At 33.9% G+C, this 19346-nt stretch overlaps 3 protein-coding genes across 5 annotated transcripts; 2 read left to right on the plus strand and 1 right to left on the minus strand.

Moving 5' to 3' along the window:
• The first annotated feature begins 1002 nt into the window (after positions 1-1002).
• Positions 1003-6183, plus strand: LOC103839074 (cytochrome P450 86B1). 2 transcript variants are annotated; one of them, XM_009115562.3, is made up of 2 exons: positions 1003-3881; positions 4553-6183. In XM_009115562.3, the coding sequence occupies exons 1-2, from the start codon at positions 3726-3728 to the stop codon at positions 5960-5962; spliced, it is 1566 nt and encodes a 521-aa protein (XP_009113810.1). In that variant the 5' UTR covers positions 1003-3725; the 3' UTR covers positions 5963-6183. The 2 variants fall into 2 exon arrangements, with proteins under 2 accessions (XP_009113810.1, XP_033135656.1); XM_033279765.1 differs by having other exon boundaries at positions 1006-3888; positions 4560-6183.
• On the minus strand, positions 6184-8578 carry LOC103839072 (E3 ubiquitin-protein ligase RGLG5). Of its 2 annotated transcripts, none has more exons than XM_009115561.3 (9): positions 8385-8578; positions 8008-8189; positions 7835-7919; positions 7613-7753; positions 7321-7532; positions 7170-7237; positions 6853-7086; positions 6607-6754; positions 6184-6510 (listed from the first exon to the last, which is right to left on the minus strand). In XM_009115561.3, the coding sequence occupies exons 2-9, from the start codon at positions 8128-8130 to the stop codon at positions 6373-6375; spliced, it is 1149 nt and encodes a 382-aa protein (XP_009113809.1). In that variant the 5' UTR covers positions 8131-8189; positions 8385-8578; the 3' UTR covers positions 6184-6372. The 2 variants fall into 2 exon arrangements, with proteins under 2 accessions (XP_009113809.1, XP_009113808.1); XM_009115560.3 differs by having other exon boundaries at positions 8008-8133; positions 8385-8539.
• A 6050-nt stretch (positions 8579-14628) lies between these two features.
• On the plus strand, positions 14629-18031 carry LOC103839075 (paramyosin). The gene is made up of 5 exons (XM_009115564.3): positions 14629-16241; positions 16315-16391; positions 16805-16916; positions 17051-17167; positions 17501-18031. Exons 1-5 carry the CDS (start codon positions 14880-14882, stop codon positions 17852-17854), a joined length of 2022 nt encoding a protein of 673 aa, XP_009113812.2. The 5' UTR covers positions 14629-14879; the 3' UTR covers positions 17855-18031.
• Positions 18032-19346: the final 1315 nt, after the last annotated feature.

Genomic DNA, 19346 nt, shown 5'->3' on the forward strand with positions numbered 1-19346 from the left:
TAACATATAGTAGTAGTTAAATTCGTACGATAGCCAGTAGTAACTTAACTACAAAATGGGTATCTGCTAGGTCGAATGTTAAAAGCTCTCAAAGTTTTATACCATTGAATGGATAACATTAATTTGTTGCTTATCACTTACAGACTGTAATCCATTAATTGTGAGTACACAAAGCGAAATTTCATCTTTCTATGGTTGACCACAAAAATAGAATTATAATTTTATCATAAGAAATAAAGTAACAATTCATTTTCTAAGGAAGAAAAAAACTTAGAAAATATTACAGAAGACTTGGAAAACCCGACAAATAAAACAAGGGGCGACTTATGAAAACAGGACAAAGATGGATCACATTAATTGCAACTTGTAAATAGTTCTACAAAAATTGCATCATAAATTAATTATCTTTGGTCAAACAAGTACAGTTTTGATTCGTTAGCATCTAACATGTTGACTTAAGACCAAACACACATTTTATGATTTTAATACTTGTTGCCAAATGCCAACCAACAATACTGCGAGTGTAGGGAAGTCGTCATTACAACCAATTGGCTATACAGACTTGTATGATCGATCGACTAAGATAATATTGTCTAAAAAATAATTTATTTCCCAAAGTATTTTCACCATTGGTGGTATATCAAAATATGATCAATAGTTTTAGGGATTTGCAATTGATCTAAAAGAGTAGCTATATTTAACCTTTTTTTTTTGTCAAACAACTTTTATTTTAAAGATGACTTGTATTTACTAAAATATATAGCCAAGTGTTTCCACTAACTTTTGTTTCAAGAGTAACCTCGAATTTGTTTAGAGGACGCGGATCTGAATCTCTACGATTTAACATAATACGGAAACACTCTGTATTATGAGCCAACAATTATTATGTATATCCCCTTTCGGCATAGGAGATGGGAGACCCGATCAATACAAAATGTGGACTACAACTAGCGAATTCATCACTACTCACTATGGTTTTTCTTATGTACATAAACACCTATATCTCATCAGCTAGGGGCCTCTTGAGAGAGATCAATGATCAGAGGTCTTACCACACTGCAAATCAGAAGGTATGCGACTAATTTTACAATTTATTTTCATTATCTAAATACGTATATAGTTATACATGTGTATATATAATGAATTGAAAGATAAAATATATAAGCTGTTCTACTTTGTATTTTACATATAACCCCTTACATCTTATATGAATCACTTAAAACTTGTATAACTAATCATAATATTTTTATACTATTTTCTGTTACTGAGATGCATGGTCGGAAAGATACATAGACTGTAAATCACACATTTTAGAAAGGAATGGAATGAGAAAACCCATCTTGTGTACGTGAAGTGGAGAAACTTGAGACATACATTTTACCAAAAAAAAAAAAAAAAAACTTGAGACATACATTGGCACGTATTCGTGACCGTGGGAATGAAAAGTAGACATGCAAGTTGCCAAACTTGAGCTCGTCTTATTACCAGAAAGTCATTTCTCATGATGATATAGTCCTTTTTCTATTCACGGATAGATATTAATCTTACAATCGGGTGGCCCAAGCTTTGGTTTCTCTATATTTAGTGGAGAAGATTACTTTCCGACTGCGACCTTACACCAAAAACTTGAGGATTGGCTGAATTCACTATAATTGTTGAATTTCATGGATCCCTATATAAGTTCGTATCATCTCGAAAATATGGATTCATATGTGTATATCTCGATTACTGCAGGGTGGTTGAAGTAGAAGATGACAAGTATATGCGTATATATATATCTAAGCAGAAGATTACAAGTATATTAATGTTACGTCATACGTGCATATAAATCAAATGTTATATATATTAGTGGACTACGATATTATTTTGGACTACCTTGTGGCGTGTGCTGTCTCGCGATTCACGACCTCATAAACCAAGTTTAATAAGTTACTATACTATTTGACGAAAAGGAATCAATAATAGATATAAGTTTCAAGTCACTACATTTTGTGCACAAGTGGCCATATGCATGATAAAATATGAATGTTTTCTTATTAAAAAGTTTAAGTTTGAGCGTTGACTGTTAACAAGTAGGAATAACTTAATTAAATATGTTTGACAAAAGGTGAAACGATAATATAATGCACATAGTTCACATAATTGGAAGTGTAAATAATGATTTTCATGAGTCTGTAGGCCATGTCAAATGTTTTTTTTTATAAAACATATATTCATTTGATGTGTTAAACTATAGTGTAAAACAAGGAGCCAGTCTATATAAATTATGAAATGGCCAAAAATATGGTGAGGAATAAGTTGATCCAACGTATCGCATGGCCAATTGACTACCTCATTATGCAGTTGTCAGTTTAGTTACAGAACTTGGGATAAATCAATTGTTCTAAGAAAAAGAAAACTATTTCAAAGAATTGGATATGAAACAAAAAGTCCAACGAGGTAAAAGTTGAGAGCGCTGAACTAAACTTGTTAAGAACTAAACTCCCATTTTTTCAAAAAAAAAACACCTAACTCCTTCGCATGATCGCATCTCAGATGAACTGAATAATATGCGATGAATCCACGGGCTCATTTAAAAGTTCTAGTTACACCATAACTAACAATGAAACTTGAATATAGAAAACTTCCAAAGAAAAGTAAGTAAGAAAAAAAAAAGTGGGGGTTGAAGGCTAGAAAATCCATTTTAGGGGATTTAATTAAGGGTTAGATAATCTTTATAAATAGTAACCAAGAAGATTTTGGAGTCTCGCTCTCCTAATAGCTGGTCTTGTTGTAACCACTATTTAATACTCTCCACTATATGTCATGATCTGCTACAAAACCATATACTCTATTAAGGTCGATCTCTACTAGATTAATCTTATAAATGGTAAAGTATGGGGACCTTCTTAACATTAAACAACAAAAAGGGAACTATAATTAATGTCTACTGCTTTCGTAATGTCTAGCTTACGCCTTCGCTTTAAATGGTTGGGAGTTAGGATCTGCCAGATACATTTCAATTCTAATATGTGTTTAGCAGCAGAAAAACAAAATCATTTCTACTAAATACATCTCAAAAGCAAGAGCAAGACATATGTGTATTTTTCTTGAAATATCATGTGTATATTCAAGATGAATTACTGTAATTTATTGGTTTAAAGAGTATGAAACGGAATTGTCGGTTCTTCACCTCAAAGTACTTAGTTTGAAGGTTATGAAATGTTCGATGATACATCATCATACATGAACGATATTGTTTCTAGTTCGAAACATATATATTCCATAAATCTTGTAATAAAAGTAAGTGCGGATGTATGAACCAATTTTTAGCTAGTTTATATAGAATTGCGTTTGTTGTAACATAACAATCTAAGGCGTATAGATAATTAAATTAGTTCTGCAATAAACTTTTGTTTATACATTGCTCTATACAAATCAGGATGGTTTATAAAATCAGCAAAAGAATGCATTCTTGTGAAACACGAGAGGTTTTGTTACTTGATTAACATTTTATGATAAGCTATATAATCAATAACCTGCAACAGCTAACCCCTCTATTATGACAAGGATTCCTTATTCAGAAAAGCTACAAAGCCTCAGAGTTAATACAGTTTAGTAGGGACTAATGAAGTTGGTTGTGAATCACATACTTGTGATCAATTAATAAAACTGGTTATTTATTTCCCTTGCCATCCTAATTCTTCCATAACAACTCATTCCCAAAAGTTTATTATTTTGTGTTCATGGAGATGAACTTGTTGATTTCTGCGGTGGAATGGGTATACACTCATTTAAAGTTCTCGGACGTGGCTTTAGCCCTAATAGGGCTTTTTCTTCTTAGTTACTTGCGTGAGAAGTTACTGAGCAAAGGCGGGCCAGTGATGTGGCCAGTGTTGGGAATGGCACCCTATGTTGCACGGAAGCTTCATCGGACGTCCGGTTCCCGCTTTGGAACCGGAATCAGAATCGGAACCTTGTGGAAGCTTGCGGAATCTCGCTTCCAAAACGCTTCTAAAATATTATTTTTAAAAACACGTTGGAAGCTTACGATTCCGTTTTGGAATCACGCTTCTGTTTTTAAAAAATTGCAATATATATCAATCAAATATAAAACCATAGTTTTTAATCTATATTAAATAAAAAAAAATAGTAATGGATATAGAATTAGAAATCTACAAATATTAAAACTAATATTATAAATTATTTTTATGCATTGAGATATTTTATTAAAGATATAACACATATTGAAATATATTGTGTCAATTATTTATGAAGTATTGAAAATAATTAATATAATATATTTTTGTAAACTTCATTTATGTGTATTTTACAGTTTTAATATAAAATCATTTCAAAGTTATTATAAATGAATAAATGCTTTATTTCAAATTTAAATCATATAATTTTTAGTCCTATTTTTTAAAAAATCTTATATATATATATAATTTTTTTTATATATGGATATACGCTTCCAACACGTATCCGCTTCCAAATATTTTAAAAAATCTCGATTCTGCGCTTCCTTACGCTTCCGCTTCCACGTATCCGCTTCTGTTTCCATGTAACATAGATGGCACCCGTGTTAGCCTTAAACATAGACGATCTGCTTGGTTGGTGCACGAGAAGCCTGGTCAGAGCCGGTGGGACGTTTCATTACAGGGGAGTTTGGTTCGGTGGGTTTTACGGTATCCTGACCGCAAATCCTGCAAACATCGAACACATTCTCAAAACCAATTTCAAAAACTACCCGAAGGGGGAGTACTATAGGGAGAGGTTTCGTGATCTTCTTGAAGATGGGATCTTCAACGCTGACGACGAGCTGTGGAAGGAAGAGAGACGTGTGGCGAAAACTGAGATGCATTCTTCACGTTTCTTGGAGCACACGTTTACTACGATGAGAGATCTTGTGAAGAAAAAGCTGATGAAACTGATGGAGAAGATGGCTACTTCGAAGAGAGTCTTTGATCTGCAAGACGTGCTCGTTCGTTTCACCTTCGACAACATATGTATCTCTGCCTTTGGGGTTGATCCAGGATCGTTAGGGGTGGACTTACCGGAGATTACTTTTGCTAAGGCTTTTGAGGAAGCTACAGAGTATACGCTCGCTAGGTTTCTGATGCCTCCTTTTGTGTGGAAGGCAATGAGGTTTCTAGGGATAGGGTCTGAGAGAAAGCTGAAAAAAGCGGTTATAGTTGTTCACGCGTTTGCTAACAAGATAGTGAGAGAGAAGAGGAACAAGATGAGGAAACTAAGGAGCTTGAACGATGATTCATCTGATCTCTTGTCACGCCTTATGCAGAGAGAGTACGAGAAAGAAGAAGGGAAATACTTTTCAGACAAGTACTTCAGAGAGTTCATCACAAGTCTCATCATCGCGGGCCGAGACACCACATCGGTGGCTCTGGTCTGGTTCTTCTGGCTGGTTCATAACCATCCCCAAGTGGAGAAGAGAATCCTAAGCGAAATCAAAGAGATTCATGGAAAACGTGCGCCGCAAGAAACACATGAACCGTTCAGTGCGCAAGAGCTTAACGAAATGGTGTATCTGCAAGCTGCCTTGACAGAGTCACTGAGGCTTTACCCTTCAGTGCCAATGGAGATGAAACAAGCGTTAGAAGACGACACATTACCTGATGGGACAAGGGTAAAGAAAGGCGCTAGGGTTTTCTTCTCCATCTTCTCAATGGGGAGAATAGAATCGATTTGGGGGAAAGAATGGGAAGAGTTCAAACCAGAGAGATGGATCAAAGAAGGAAATATTGTTAGTGGAGATCAGTTCAAGTACGTTGTGTTCAATGCAGGCCCAAGACTTTGTGTTGGCAAAAAGTTTGCTTACACACAAATGAAAATGGTGGCTGCAGCTATCTTGATGAGGTATAAGATCAAAGTTGTGGAAGGACAGACCGTTGTTCCCAAGCTTACCACTACATTGTACATGAAGAACGGTCTGCTTGTTACCCTCCAGCCCCGCGACGGGTAAGGTTAGTTCAAACCAAGCCTCAATATTCGGTTTATCGGTATGAGCTAAATGTATGTTACTAGATGCAACTAAATGTGTGTGTTTTAGTCAATATAGCCATGAATTTATGTTCCGTCAGCATAAACAAATGTGTGTTTAGTCAATATAGCCATGAATATATGTTGTGTCAGTAAAACAAATGTTGTTACAAAATGCTTTTTTAGTTTGGTTTGGACTTGATATGTCAACTGCACCTAGTTCAAACAAAAGCAGACTTGCATGACAAGAATACATGTTATCATCATGAAAACAACCTATTCTTTATAAAGAAAACGGTAAAGCTTGTAACAACCAAGGTGCAAAACCAATTACTGCATTCTCATTTCAATCCGATAGCAGTGAAAATGAGAGTAAATGAAAAATTACTACTACTAATAGAGTTTGATACGAACTGCAATAGAGACGCGGCAAATAGGACAGGTTTGAATGGCTTCTCCACATTCGTCGCAAGTCTGGTGTCCACAGTTGAATGCCATGTTCTTTGTTTTAACCAGACAGATCGGGCAAACCTGAAATTCAATCCGAAAAACAATGGTTAACTGATTTTGATTAATATACATGGTTAAGTCATTCTCTGAAAGTTATGTATATAGAAATGAACAAACCTGGCTTTCGTTACTACCAGTTGACGTAGGAGGTGCAGAGGTAACACTACTTGAACAAGAACTTTTCGAGCTCTTGCTCACAGATCGATTACAACCACTTATTGGTGGTTGACGAGCAGTCTTGTTTGGACAGTTTCCAGTTCTCCGTCTGTAGATTTTGGAAACAAGATCATTTTTGTTTTGTTTTTATTAGAGAAAGCAATTATTACATTAGTTGCAGAGGGTTATAATAATGAGAACTTATACCCGAGTAAGCCGAGCGCGAGGGTGGCCTTATACTGAGAAGGGATCTCCATCAAGGCTGAAACTGCAAACTCTGCTTCTTTTCTTCCAGCATCAATGTTCTTCCCCATAATCTCCGTGAAATTCACAAACTGGAAGTTGTCAAAGGCACGAGCGGGGATGTTGTCATCAAACTGTCTCATTGTATCCCAAGGACCATCTCCAACACCAACCAAAACTATCGATAATGGATACCGACTGCGCATTTAAGATCATCACAAGAAGCTCATCATCATCTAATTAATGTTGAATGAAACTAATAATCAAGAATTTTTTTTTACCTTGCTCTAACGATAGCATCAATGGTCTTACGTTCTTGTGAACTGAGTCCACCGTGCTGTGTTGTCACCTTACAAACATCATAATTATCTAATTAGTAACCTCATCATGTGATAAAAGCGAAAAAGCAAAAGCCTTTAGTTTTTTTTTTACCTGTCCATCAGCAATGATGAGAAGAACATGGTACTGCCCTCCACTTTCCTCCACAATAGTCATAGCCCTTTCGATAATGGGTGCAAAAGAAGTCGGACCTGCAAGACATAGCTGAGGAACAATCTCTCTGTAACGCGCAAGCACTTGTTCAAACCCATTACAGAATGCATCATCCGGAAAGAAACTGAATACATCCTGATCATGTGTTGTAGCTACAAGCACCAACCACACAAAAACAACAACCATTACTCCTCTTTGTCTACAAAAGAAAGAGAAAAAGACAGAACATTACCATCTCCAAAGCCATAACAAGGGATCAAGTTATCTTCATCAAAAGAGGATAAAGTCTTTCCAATGATTGAAATAGCTTGCTCGTACGGGTTTGGAGCTGGTCCTATGTGATGTAAGCTCTTCCCGTCGAATGATCTCGCTCCTGTAAAATCAAATAACCAAAGTCAGAAACATTTAACATTAAAAAGTTACATATTCAAATATGTAAATAGGGTTTTTTCACCTGTCCACTCGTTGGACTTTGTGACATCTACACCAACAATCAGATTCGATGACTCCAAACCGGCTTGCAAAAGAGCAGCAGTAACCTAATTATCATAACCGGACATTCAAAGAAACATATCAAGAACAATAAAAAAAAAACTCTCAAGAATCTTTGCCTTGATTAATGGTTACCTCATCAGTGGAACGGTAGTTATCGCCGATGAGTGAATACTTTTTGTCATGATTCTTTTGCTGAAACCCAGAAGGATGCTGTGGCGTGCTGTTTATCCTACTCTTCGAACTGCTACTTCCCATCTTCTGAGAGATTTTAAAACTAAACCTTTTTAGAACTATGGTAAACACAAAACGATCGCCTGATAAGATCTGAAGTTTTGACACTGTTGAATCCGTAAAACCCTCGCTGGTTACGTTTAAAGTAAGAACCTTTGTGGAAGAAAAAAAAAAGAATCGATTTTGAAGACTGAAGCGTCGCTGTTGAGGAACGAACGGTAAATAAAAATTCAAACTTTGCTAGTTGAATCGTGGAAAGAAGGCGATAAACATGTTACCTTTCAATCGATTCTGACTGAATCTGCTGAAGGATTCTTCTTGTTACGTTTCAATTTTCCAGTAAAACGACTCGAGGTTTTCTTTAGGGGTGATATATATACGACTTTCGATTTTTACTCGCTTTACAATTTGGATTTTATTCTCTCGATTTCTCTTTCTTTTTGGTTAATATTATATTTAATTGACTAGGAATGAAAAGCAATCCTCCTATACATTAAAAGAGAAGTCACTTTAGTGATTTCTGTTGACATGGCATTAATATAGAGCTTCTCAGAAAAATTGTTATAATTCTATTAGTCGATTTTTTGAATTTTATTTTTCATTTATTTTAATCAATCGCTTATATAGACAAGCCCAAAACTATTGTCGATTTCGTTAAACTCATATATAGCTATGAGATAATAATTATCGATTTAGTTTAGCATTGGGCAAGATTTAGAACTAAGACAAATATTAAAAACTTTCCTTATTATTCAAACAGTAAACTTGCGCATGTTGATATCATATTAATTACATTTGTTTAGAAAATATTATAATGTTTCTAATTAGTAGTGGTGGGCGTTCGGGTACCCGTTCGGGTTCGGGTCGGGTATTTTAGATTTTCGAGTATTTTGGTATAGAGGTGTAGATTCCGTTCGGGTATTTCTGTACTTCGGGTCGGGTTGGGTATTTTTAGTTCGGATTCGGTTATTTCAGATCGGGTTCGGATATTTAGATTTTGAAAAAAAATATTAAAATTTTCATTTCTCAAGTTTCATATATTTAAAAAAATAACTTTCAGTTAACTAATTTTTTATTTTTAATAGATTGAATGATTAATAGATTTAGACATAAAAATTTAAAACTAAAAAGGCATTAATTTAGTTATTTTTAAAAAAAATTTGGATGTAATTTTTTGTTAATTTTTTAAATAAAAAACTTGACATGCATTTTCGGATCGGGTTCGGGTGCCACTTCGGATATCGGGTAAAGTGTCCACCCCTACTAATTAGGTTGTTTGTTTTTAATAACTTACCTTTCTAATATGGATTACTTGCGCAAGTTGAAATCATTAAATATGCAAATAACTTATTGACAAAATTTGTTTTTAATAACTTACCTTTCAAATATGGATTAGTTGCGCAAGTTGAAATCATTAAATATGCAAATCACTTATTCACAATATGGATTACTTGCGGAAGTTGAAATCATTAAATATTACCGATTTAGTTTACCCTTGGAAAAGATTTAGAATTAAGACAAATATTAAAAACTTTCCTTATTATTCAAACGGTAAACTTGCGCATGTTGATATCATATTTATTACATTGCTTACAAAATATTTTGATGTTTCTAATTAAGTTGTTTGTTTTTAATAACTTACCTTTCTAATATGGATTACTTGCGCAAGTTAAAATCATATCATATGCAAATCATTTTTTGACAATACACATTTAATATCTTTCTTTAAACGATTTCATTATTTATTGTGCAAAATATTGTGCGTCATTAATATGAGAAATAAATCGACTATATATATATATGAGACACCCAAGGTCTTAAAATACAAACATTCTCTTTTCATTCTTTAAAGTATTATTCACAAATCTCTCCTTTCATACTATTAAGGTATTACGACGATGCTGCTTGTGTGCTAAAAAAAATGTGTTTAGACGCAAAGGCTCCTCATCTTTCATCGACTCTGCCACCCACCTTGCCTTGGAAGTATTATATGCTACTTGATGAATCGACTCTGCCACCCACTTTCATCGACTCTGCCACCCACTTTACCTTGGAAGTATTATAGAAAGATTAATAATGTTTTATTTATTACTTTCAAAATTTATAAACTATAAAATACAATGAACGAAATTTTATATAAGATAATTATAATAGTTTTATACTCTATTTGATGAATTGTGTTCGAATATAATTATATAATAACTATTTTAAATATTACAAAATCCAAAAATGTTTATTAATATTATTTTTAAATTATTTATCGTTGTTTAAAGAATAAATTTATCATAATTTTAAAATAATTTATAAAATGCTTACAAAATGCAAGGCAAAGTTGCACTTTCAAGAGTTAAGTCGAGATCTGGATTAAAAATCCTAATAACTGGTAAAGAAAGGAAGCCGCAGACAAAAATATTGAATGTTGTCTACAAACAAGTTTTTCAGAATATTTCGTAGTCACGGTACGTAATTTTAATCTACTTTTTTTTCAAATACAAATTTTAAAATGAATAAACTGTTGCAATTATTAATTTTTTGTATTTGCTAGATGGGTTGTAATGAGTTAGGAGACCGATGACGGTATGTCAATTTAATATTATTTCATGTTCAATAAAATTTAGAAATTTACAAATCTATCAAATAATGTTAATCCGTCAAATTGCTTACAAAATTTATTTAATTTTTTGCAAGTTTCTAATTGAATTTGCTTTCTTTATCGAGGAATGTACTTCATAAAATATTTTGATTTTTATTATATTTTCTTTTAATATGTCTACATAAATATTTGTTATTTATAGAAAAATAATATTATTCACCTAAAATAAAGAATTACGAAACATATACAATACAATTTTAATTAATGATAATATAAAATCTGTTACTTCTAAAACTATACACTATTTATTCTATTTTTTGAATGAAAGTATCTTCGTAAACACACAAAATATTTTGTGACGTTGCAATTATACATACACACAATATCTGCCTCTTCATACTTACGTTACTGTGTTCCCTCTCGTGAGGTACGGACCGAGAGAAAACACGGGATGCGGACCGATCATGTTCTTATGTCCGCACAGGGTGCGGGCCGGTCACCTAGTTAATAATAATATCCTTGGTGAGCTATATTATCGGGAATGATTTATCAGTTACTTGACCTTAGCAAATCTCTGTAATTTTTTGAAATTTTTTTTTCTCTTTAACATATTATTTTTTAGTTTATTTTCACAAAAATATTGTTCAAAATCACTAACATAGATTTTATTAAAGGGTTGATATAAACATTTATCATAAGATTAACTAATCTAAATTTAGGATCTAATATATTAATTTAGAGTCCTATTTTTATCTATTGTTAAAGGTTGTCATTTAAATTTTGGACTCATTCTAGAACCTAACACTTATATGACACGCTCCTTATTAAACTTACTTAATATCAACCATATTATTTAATCTAAACCAGTCTTACATTAAACCATACCATACTTTGGTTATTTATTGAATAGAATAATACAAATATCAAATACTCTTATACTAATCGTCCCTTTAACTTTGCTTCAATACTAACTAAAACTGACATTACTTAATATTACATCACATGTAATATAAGTGCAAAGAGAAGTTATTGTTTATCAAAAATGTTTAGTCGGTACATTTTATTGTCTCACACGTTCACTAGTTATGTGACTATAGAGAAGTTAGTGCTTAAATTATATTTGTTTCTCTTCTGTACACAACCTTTACCTACAACACACCAAAAACCTGATCAATTCATATTTCTCCATCTTTCACAATACTAAACATTCTAACAATCTCTATACTTGCGCGACGTTTGAATATGACTTTTATTATGTCTATCAAATGGCATATAATCCAAAATCACTTATTCCTCTCTTAAGCTAATTACATTATCACATTATCTAACATATTATTATAAACACAATATAGTAAACAAATAAGCTTGAATGTCATATTCAAATCATGTAAGTCTAGATCCGATTGACACATTACATTACAAACGTTTTCTCATATTTTCTACATAACACAGTACAATTCTTTATATTAAATATATATTCATACACGTATCTAATATAAATTATAGTCATTTATTTAAATAAAAATAAGTTGAGTTTAGTAAAAAATGGTACATATATATAATAGTGTTGTGTTATAATAGTGTATTTTAATTTTTTTTGAAAATATTTATATCTAAAAAAATCTACGTACAATAATTTAGACCGAATATTCTAACCACAACTGTTATCTATTTGATCAAATCTACACTAATATATCTTTCATACCTATACCATGTTAGATTTGAAAAGTAAATTGGTTATTTTGAAGATATTTTCCCTTATATTTTCGAGTTCCTTTCCTACGTACCAACTTCTCATCTATATTATTTATATTTTATATCTTAATTTTGTTTAAAAAAAATTCGGAATATGATTTAGTGACCCCTAAAAGCTAAATTTAGAATATGCCTAACGATCCTCAAAAAAAAGATTATACGTAATGTTTTTAATTCTTATTTCTTAATACTTAGTATGGGATATCTAGAGCACAATTAATCATATATAGTTTTTAATAGGAAAATCACATTAAAAACTCTCAAAGTGTCACATACTGACATTTTAAACACTGATTTTTTTTACTAGCACTTTAAAGTTACATTTTTATCATAACAAATCTCCAATGAGGTTTACTTATTCTTGAAGTCAAACATGTGACTGGTACTATTCATTTTGTAGGTTAAATTGATGATGTGTTTTTTTTTAAACATTAAATAAATAATAAAAATACATCAAAATTTCGAAATAATTGAAAAAAAAATTCAAAAAAATCTAAAACAATTATAAGAAATATAAGTCATAAATTTATGTGTCAAAATAACATATATATATATATTTTATGTGCAATATAAGTCATAAATATAATTCAAAATAATATATATATATATATATTATGTGCATATTATATAACATAAAATATAAATCATAAATTTAAAAATATAATAATATAATCAGAATAATTTTAATGAAGATTTGGTAAAACAATATCCGCGCATTTTAATGAATAAATTAACAGCGCGGATCCGTATCTAGTTTAGAATTAAGGGTTAGAATTTTGAGGGTGAGATTTAAAATTTTTAAAAATAAAAATTAAATAGTTTAAAATAAAAAAAACTATTTTGGTTATTTTTAAAGCTATTTTGATGATAATAACTTAAAAACCTAATTGAGAGAATTGCCCTTTGATGTTATCTAAAGAGAAAAAGATTAGAATAGCATCCAAACCAAGTTTTTGTTCCCACAGTAGCACTCAAAGTTCAAAGTCACAAAAATAAGTTTCATTAAAGAGGTAAATATACACTTATACCCCTTGGGTTAATTAATCTAAATCTTAGGGTTTAGAGTTAATGGGTGGAGTTTTGGAATTAAAGCTTAAAATTTTATAAAAAATAAATACTAAAATAAAAAATAAAAATTTTAAAAACAGTTTCAAAAAGTATTTTTAAATTATAAAAATAAAATTTGAAAAAAAAAATTATAAAAATTTCGAATCTGAAAACATATAATCTGAAACTATAAAAAAATTCTTTTTTTAATTTTTTAATTTTTATTTTATTTATTTATTTTTGTTTGTTTATTTAATTTTAAACCAAGGGTATTAGAGATATTTTACCCTTTAATGAATGTCATTTTTGTGACTTTTTCCTTCTAATGTTATTTTTGAGACATAAACTTCAAAAGGTGCTATTATTGACAATTGCCCTTATCTAAATTGTTAATATGTTTTTTTATTTATTATTTATTATTTGTCAAGTTTAAAAAAACTTTGCGAAATCTTTAATTTTATGGTTGCATGGACAATTTGAGACTTTTCCGTTGCTATTCGAAAATGTAAAAGTTTTTTTTTCTTGTAACATAAAAATAATTTAGTTGGTAACAATTTTTACGTTTGTGCTATCGGAATATAGAATCAATAGCATAAGTATGATACTGGACATACTAAAATCATGTATTAATAGTACAAGTATGAACTACTACTAACATAAAATTGAACTTTTAATCTGTTTTTTGTGTCTGCTTTATTCCAAGAATAGTGGACATACTAAAATTATCAATCCAATCAAGACATGCTAGTTCTTAGCATTCTACAACCACTCTTGCAATCCAAGGAAGGTCGTTGACAATGCAACTTATAAACACCCAATAAAGTCTTGATCTCTATCAAGCTATCAGTTTTGATATGCGCAGTTTAATAGAATCAAAGTTGGATATTGAGTTAATGGTATAATGTTCGAACCCCGGAGTAAAATCAGGATTTGGCTTTGGTTCTAATTACGTGACTCAACGTACAAATAGCACTTATGTCCATAATTCGACAAAAACATTAGTGTTGGGCTTTGGCGAGATCACCCGACTCCTAAAATCAGGTTGAAACGGGCCTATTTTTAATACACGGGCCCAAAACAAAAATAAAAAAGTGGCCTACCAAATATTTTAATTAATGAATAGATATATGAGTATATACCAAACCCGATAGCTTTGCTGCTAGGCCGTCCGTTGCCGTCGAATTTACGAATCCACCGCCGCTGAAGATCAGCTCTTGTTCCATCTACTCCGTCGTAACGCTGTCGGAATTCTCCATCCTCCGATCAGATTTAGATTCAGCTTTCCCGTAGAAACGTTGATTCCGATCTCACATCTTCCTATTTTTCGCCTCGTTGCCGAATCAACTTCCCCACACAAACCCTAGATCGACGGTGAGAAATGACTAGCGGAGCCGACGAGGACGCAGATGCCGTCCTCAGCGACGTCGAGTCCGACGAGCCAGCGCCCGTCGTTCTAAACGATCCTCCTCCTCGGGAAGAGGCACAAGACGAGAGGCTAACGGAGCTAATCGCGGAGCTAGATCGCGAGAAGAAGGCTCGAGAAGCCGCCGAGAGTTCGAAATCGGATCTCCAAGCGTCGTTCAATAGGCTCAAGGCACTTGCGCACGAGGCGATCAAGAAGCGCGACGAGTCCAAGAGGGAGCGAGACGAAGCCTTGAAGGAGAAGGAGAATCTATCGAAGGAGCTTGAGAGTGTGAGTAAAGGTAAAGATGAGGTTTTGATTAAGCTTGATGAGGCTGTGAGGTCTAGAGACGGTTTGAAAGCAGAGATTGAGACTTCCTCTCATATGTTGGTGTCTGGGATTGAGAAGATATCTGGTAAAGTCAGCAGCTTTAAGAATTTCTCGAACGGAGGAGGGCTCCCGAAGTCTCAGAAGTACACTGGTTTGGCCTCTGTTGCCTATGGGGTTATCAAGCGTACGCATGAGATCGTGGAGGAGCTTGTTAAGCAGATTGATACGACTGCGAAGTCGAGGAACGAAGCTAGGGAGCAGATGGACCAGAGGAACTACGAGATAGCTATTGAAGTTTCTCAGTTGGAATCGACGATTAGTAATTTGAGGTTGGAGGTTGCGGAGAAGGCTTCGCTTGTTGATGATTTGGAGAGGGATGTGAGTGAGAAAGATAAGAGGGTTGCTGAGCTTGAGAAAGATAATTTGGAGAAGGTAAGTGTGCTTGAAGGTGAAGTTGTGGAGCTGAAACAGTTGGTTGATGAGTATGATGGGAAGTTGAAGACTATGGAAATGAAGATTGTTGCGCAGCGTCCTTTGTTGATGGATCAGCTGAGTCTTGTGTCAAAGATCCATGACCAGCTTAACGAAGTTGTGAAGATAGTTGACGGAAATAGTTCAGAACAGTCTGAGTCTTTCTTTATGCCTCAAGAGACTGATATGGAGGAGAACATTCGAGCTTCTTTAGCAGGTATGGAATCCATCTTCGAACTGACCAAAGTGGTTTCTGGGAAAACACAAAGTTTGGTGGAAGAGAAAAGCCATGAGCTGAAGAAGTTGAATGAAACCGTGGGTCTGTTAGTGAAAGAGAAGGAACATATTGGTACATTACTGAGGAGCGCTTTGTCCAAAAGAATGATATCGGAGCAGTCATACCAGAAAAGCGAAATGTTTCAAGCTGCAGAGAATGGTTTGAGGGATGTTGGTATTGATTTCAAATCCATGGCTCAGGAATCTCTTGGTGATAGTCAAGATGATCATAGTACAGAAGAGAATGAAATATATTCTCTGGTGAGTGTTTATCTAGCCCAGTTATGTTTTATGAGCTTCGGATACATTATGATGTCTCCACATCGGAATGCAGGCAAGCACATTGGAGAATATTGTCAAGGCATCTCAACTCAAGATTGTTGAACTGCAGCATTCGTTGGAGGAATCAAGGCAAGCTCTCTAAAACGAAATCATTCTTTATACTTTTAACTTTGATAGAGGACATCCACTAGGTTTCACTAGGAAAGTACATGATTTGGTTTACCTCAGAACATCGGGTGGCCTAGGAACCATGGGCACCATTATCCGATCCAAATAGTAAGAAAATGATTAAGAAAATGATTTCACACAGCTTTATATTGGGAACACTAACTTACACATGTGCTTGCCGCATCTTACTTGATGTTTAATGAAAGTCCGTGGAAGTTACTATTCGAATAGCATCGATGTGGTTTCCTATATTTTTGATATGTGGTACTTGTAATTGTCCACGTTTTGTGGCCACACTCCACAGTGATCCTGCTTGCTTTTGTTGGCGCAACTTACGTGGGCCACTTCTTCTTTTTTTTTTTATAAATCAACAGGGAAGAGATTAGTTCTCTGAGGAAACAATTGGACTCTCAGACAAAGGAGCTTAACCAGAGAATGCGCCAAATAGAAGAACTTAAAGAAAAGGAGAGAATAGCGAATGAAAATGTGAGTGAACTTTCTGCTTGCTAGACTTTTGAAGTTGATTGTTTTGTTTGCAATTGGTCAATGTATGACTGAATTATAATACACAGTCTCGAGAATTTGAGTTTGTTTAAACTGTGGTTTTCTTTGATGCTTAGGTTGAAGGTCTTATGACTGACATTGCTGCTGCGGAAGAAGAAATAGAGAGATGGAAAGTAGCAGCTGAGCAGGAGGCTGCTGCTGGTGGAGCTGTTGAACAAGACTTCACGTCACAGGTGCGTAATAAGTCCTCGTGTTAGTCTAGTGCAGGAGCATTGTAATTACCCTAAGTGGCTTGTAGTAGATTATGACAGTGTTGACAACTCAGCGACTAATTAGTTGAGTCGGGTTAGCTAGAGAGCTAACAAGTTAAAAGAAAGTAGGAGAATGAGTTGAGATATTCAAGATTGAATATGGTTTGTGATCTGATATTTGAGCAGAGAGTAAAGATTTTCTCATTGATCAAGTCTGTCTATGGTGTGTAGCTCTTGGTGAAGTGAATAAAGGATTTACCTGGTTTTGGAACCTATCATGTATGGTCTGAACTCTTTTTGTCTTTGTTTCTTCAGTTGCATGTGCTCAAAGAAGAACTTGAAGAGGCAAAGCAAGCGATTAAAGAATCAGAGAAGAAACTAAAATTTAAGGAAGAGACGGCAGCAGCAGCCATGGGTGCAAGGGATGCAGCCGAGAGATCTCTGAAACTCGCAGACAATAGGGCAACTAGGTTGAGGGAAAGAATACAAGATCTAAACCGTAAAATTGAAGAGTTAGAAACCCATCGAGATATGAGTACTTCAAACAGAGCTAGGTATGTGTGTTGGCCATGGCAACTTCTGGGGATTGATTTTGTGGGAGGTCGAAGAATTGAGTCGGAACAAGAACAGAGTTCCAACGAGATGGAACTCGCTGAACCTTTGTTATGAGAAACCCGGTATTTTATACATTTACTCTTTGTATTTGTTTTGATTTCTATGTATATACCAGCTGATAACGTTTAAAAGCTTGAATTTGTTTTTGTTTCATGTTGTAATGCTTTTACTGAATGGAGTTTGATCTTGCATACCCACACTGATGATCAATAAATTATTGTTTGTTAAAAATCTTTGCGTGTAATAGGATCACCGATCACATGATGCGTCTGTCGGATCATAAGTAAATGACTGGGACATTTTCAAGGTTCGGATATGATACTGTCTTAGTCTTTGCAACCTTTTTTGTATGTAATCTGTATAAATTTGTCCAAACCACTCTTGTTACTGGCTCTCTATTTCCTTGATTACTTTTAGTTCAATATTATGAAATGTCACATCTCAGATGTTTTCTTAGTCCGATGTCATACTTTGTAGACTTGTAAAAGGAGAAGATAACTAGATTAAAGGCTGAGAACAAGCTAGCTTGGAAATAGCTGATCAATTTTTTTTCCACTGATGTTTATAAACAGGGTGACAAAGTTTAAGAGAGATGGTTACAATTTACAAATAAACCCGAAAAATGCCTCAAACAGGTAAGGAGCCAAAAAAGGATAAACCAACGTAAAGGCCAACTAATCAAACCCGTACAAGATCATTAACCAAAGTATTCTTAATCCCAAAAGGATAACCCTTAGCCACATAAGAATGTAACCGGGCACCATAAGAAGCACTTTCAGCAATGAGCAATGCACCTAGATTAGTTTTAGGATCTTCTGATTGAAACTACCAACTTGGAATGGTATATAGCGCCAGAATGATCTCTGAAACTTGAAAAGCAAAGGATGTTAATGTTTTGGGTCTTGTAACAGCTCCCACCAAGTCTTTTGCTTCAGTGCCAAAGATAACATTAGAGAGTTTTAAACTGGACATACTATTAATAGCCCATAGTAAGCATTGCAGCTTTGCATCATCAAGACTATCAATATGAGCAAACATATGTCGGCTATGTAGAAGAACCTTTCTTTCATGGTTTCTGAACATCCAAAAAACTCCAACAATCTTTGCTTTCTTGTCCCAATAATAAGCTAGATTGCATTTGACCCAAGAAGGTGGAGGTGGAATCCAAGTTTGATGAGAAAGGTCTTTAGATGAAGGATGACAGTTTTCTATTTTAGCTTCTACTCTTTGAGCTAAGAACCAGAGTTCTGCATCTTCTTTAATCTTTTTAACAGTCTCCAAGGGGTTAAAGCATTTACTCTCAAACAACATAGAATTTCTTCTTTTCCAAATATGCCATAGTGTCCAAAGAAATCGTCTAGCAATATCTGGAGGCAAGGAAGAAGACGTACTTATTTTAAGGAGATAATGAAAGTTTGAGAACGAACCCCGAGGAGAAGTCTAAGCGCGGCCTTGGGAAGTTTGAAAGTGCCAATTTTGATGAGCTACATCACATGTAAAAGATGATATGATTAATAGACTTGCCTTCTAGTCCACAAGCTTGGCA

This window comes from Brassica rapa, chromosome A09, assembly GCF_000309985.2.
Source record: "Brassica rapa cultivar Chiifu-401-42 chromosome A09, CAAS_Brap_v3.01, whole genome shotgun sequence".
In the NCBI taxonomy this organism is placed as follows: Eukaryota; Viridiplantae; Streptophyta; class Magnoliopsida; order Brassicales; family Brassicaceae; genus Brassica; species Brassica rapa.

What these genes read in the sequence shown, in the direction of transcription:
- LOC103839074 (XM_009115562.3), top strand. Translation starts at nt 3,726, where the DNA reads ATGGAGATGAACTTGTTGATTTCTGCGGTGGAATGGGTATACACTCAT. An exon ending in TGATGTGGCCAGTGTTGGGA is followed by an intron (nt 3,882 to 4,552) that starts ATGGCACCCTAT and finishes CATGTAACATAG; the next exon opens with ATGGCACCCGTGTTAGCCTT.
- LOC103839072 (XM_009115561.3), bottom strand. Translation starts at nt 8,130, where the DNA reads ATGGGAAGTAGCAGTTCGAAGAGTAGGATAAACAGCACGCCACAGCAT. An exon ending in AAAGTCCAACGAGTGGACAG is followed by an intron (nt 7,754 to 7,834) that starts GTGAAAAAACCC and finishes TTGATTTTACAG; the next exon opens with GAGCGAGATCATTCGACGGG. An exon ending in CTGGTAGTAACGAAAGCCAG is followed by an intron (nt 6,511 to 6,606) that starts GTTTGTTCATTT and finishes ATTGAATTTCAG; the next exon opens with GTTTGCCCGATCTGTCTGGT.
- LOC103839075 (XM_009115564.3), top strand. Translation starts at nt 14,880, where the DNA reads ATGACTAGCGGAGCCGACGAGGACGCAGATGCCGTCCTCAGCGACGTC. An exon ending in AGAATGAAATATATTCTCTG is followed by an intron (nt 16,242 to 16,314) that starts GTGAGTGTTTAT and finishes ATCGGAATGCAG; the next exon opens with GCAAGCACATTGGAGAATAT. An exon ending in CATTCGTTGGAGGAATCAAG is followed by an intron (nt 16,392 to 16,804) that starts GCAAGCTCTCTA and finishes ATAAATCAACAG; the next exon opens with GGAAGAGATTAGTTCTCTGA.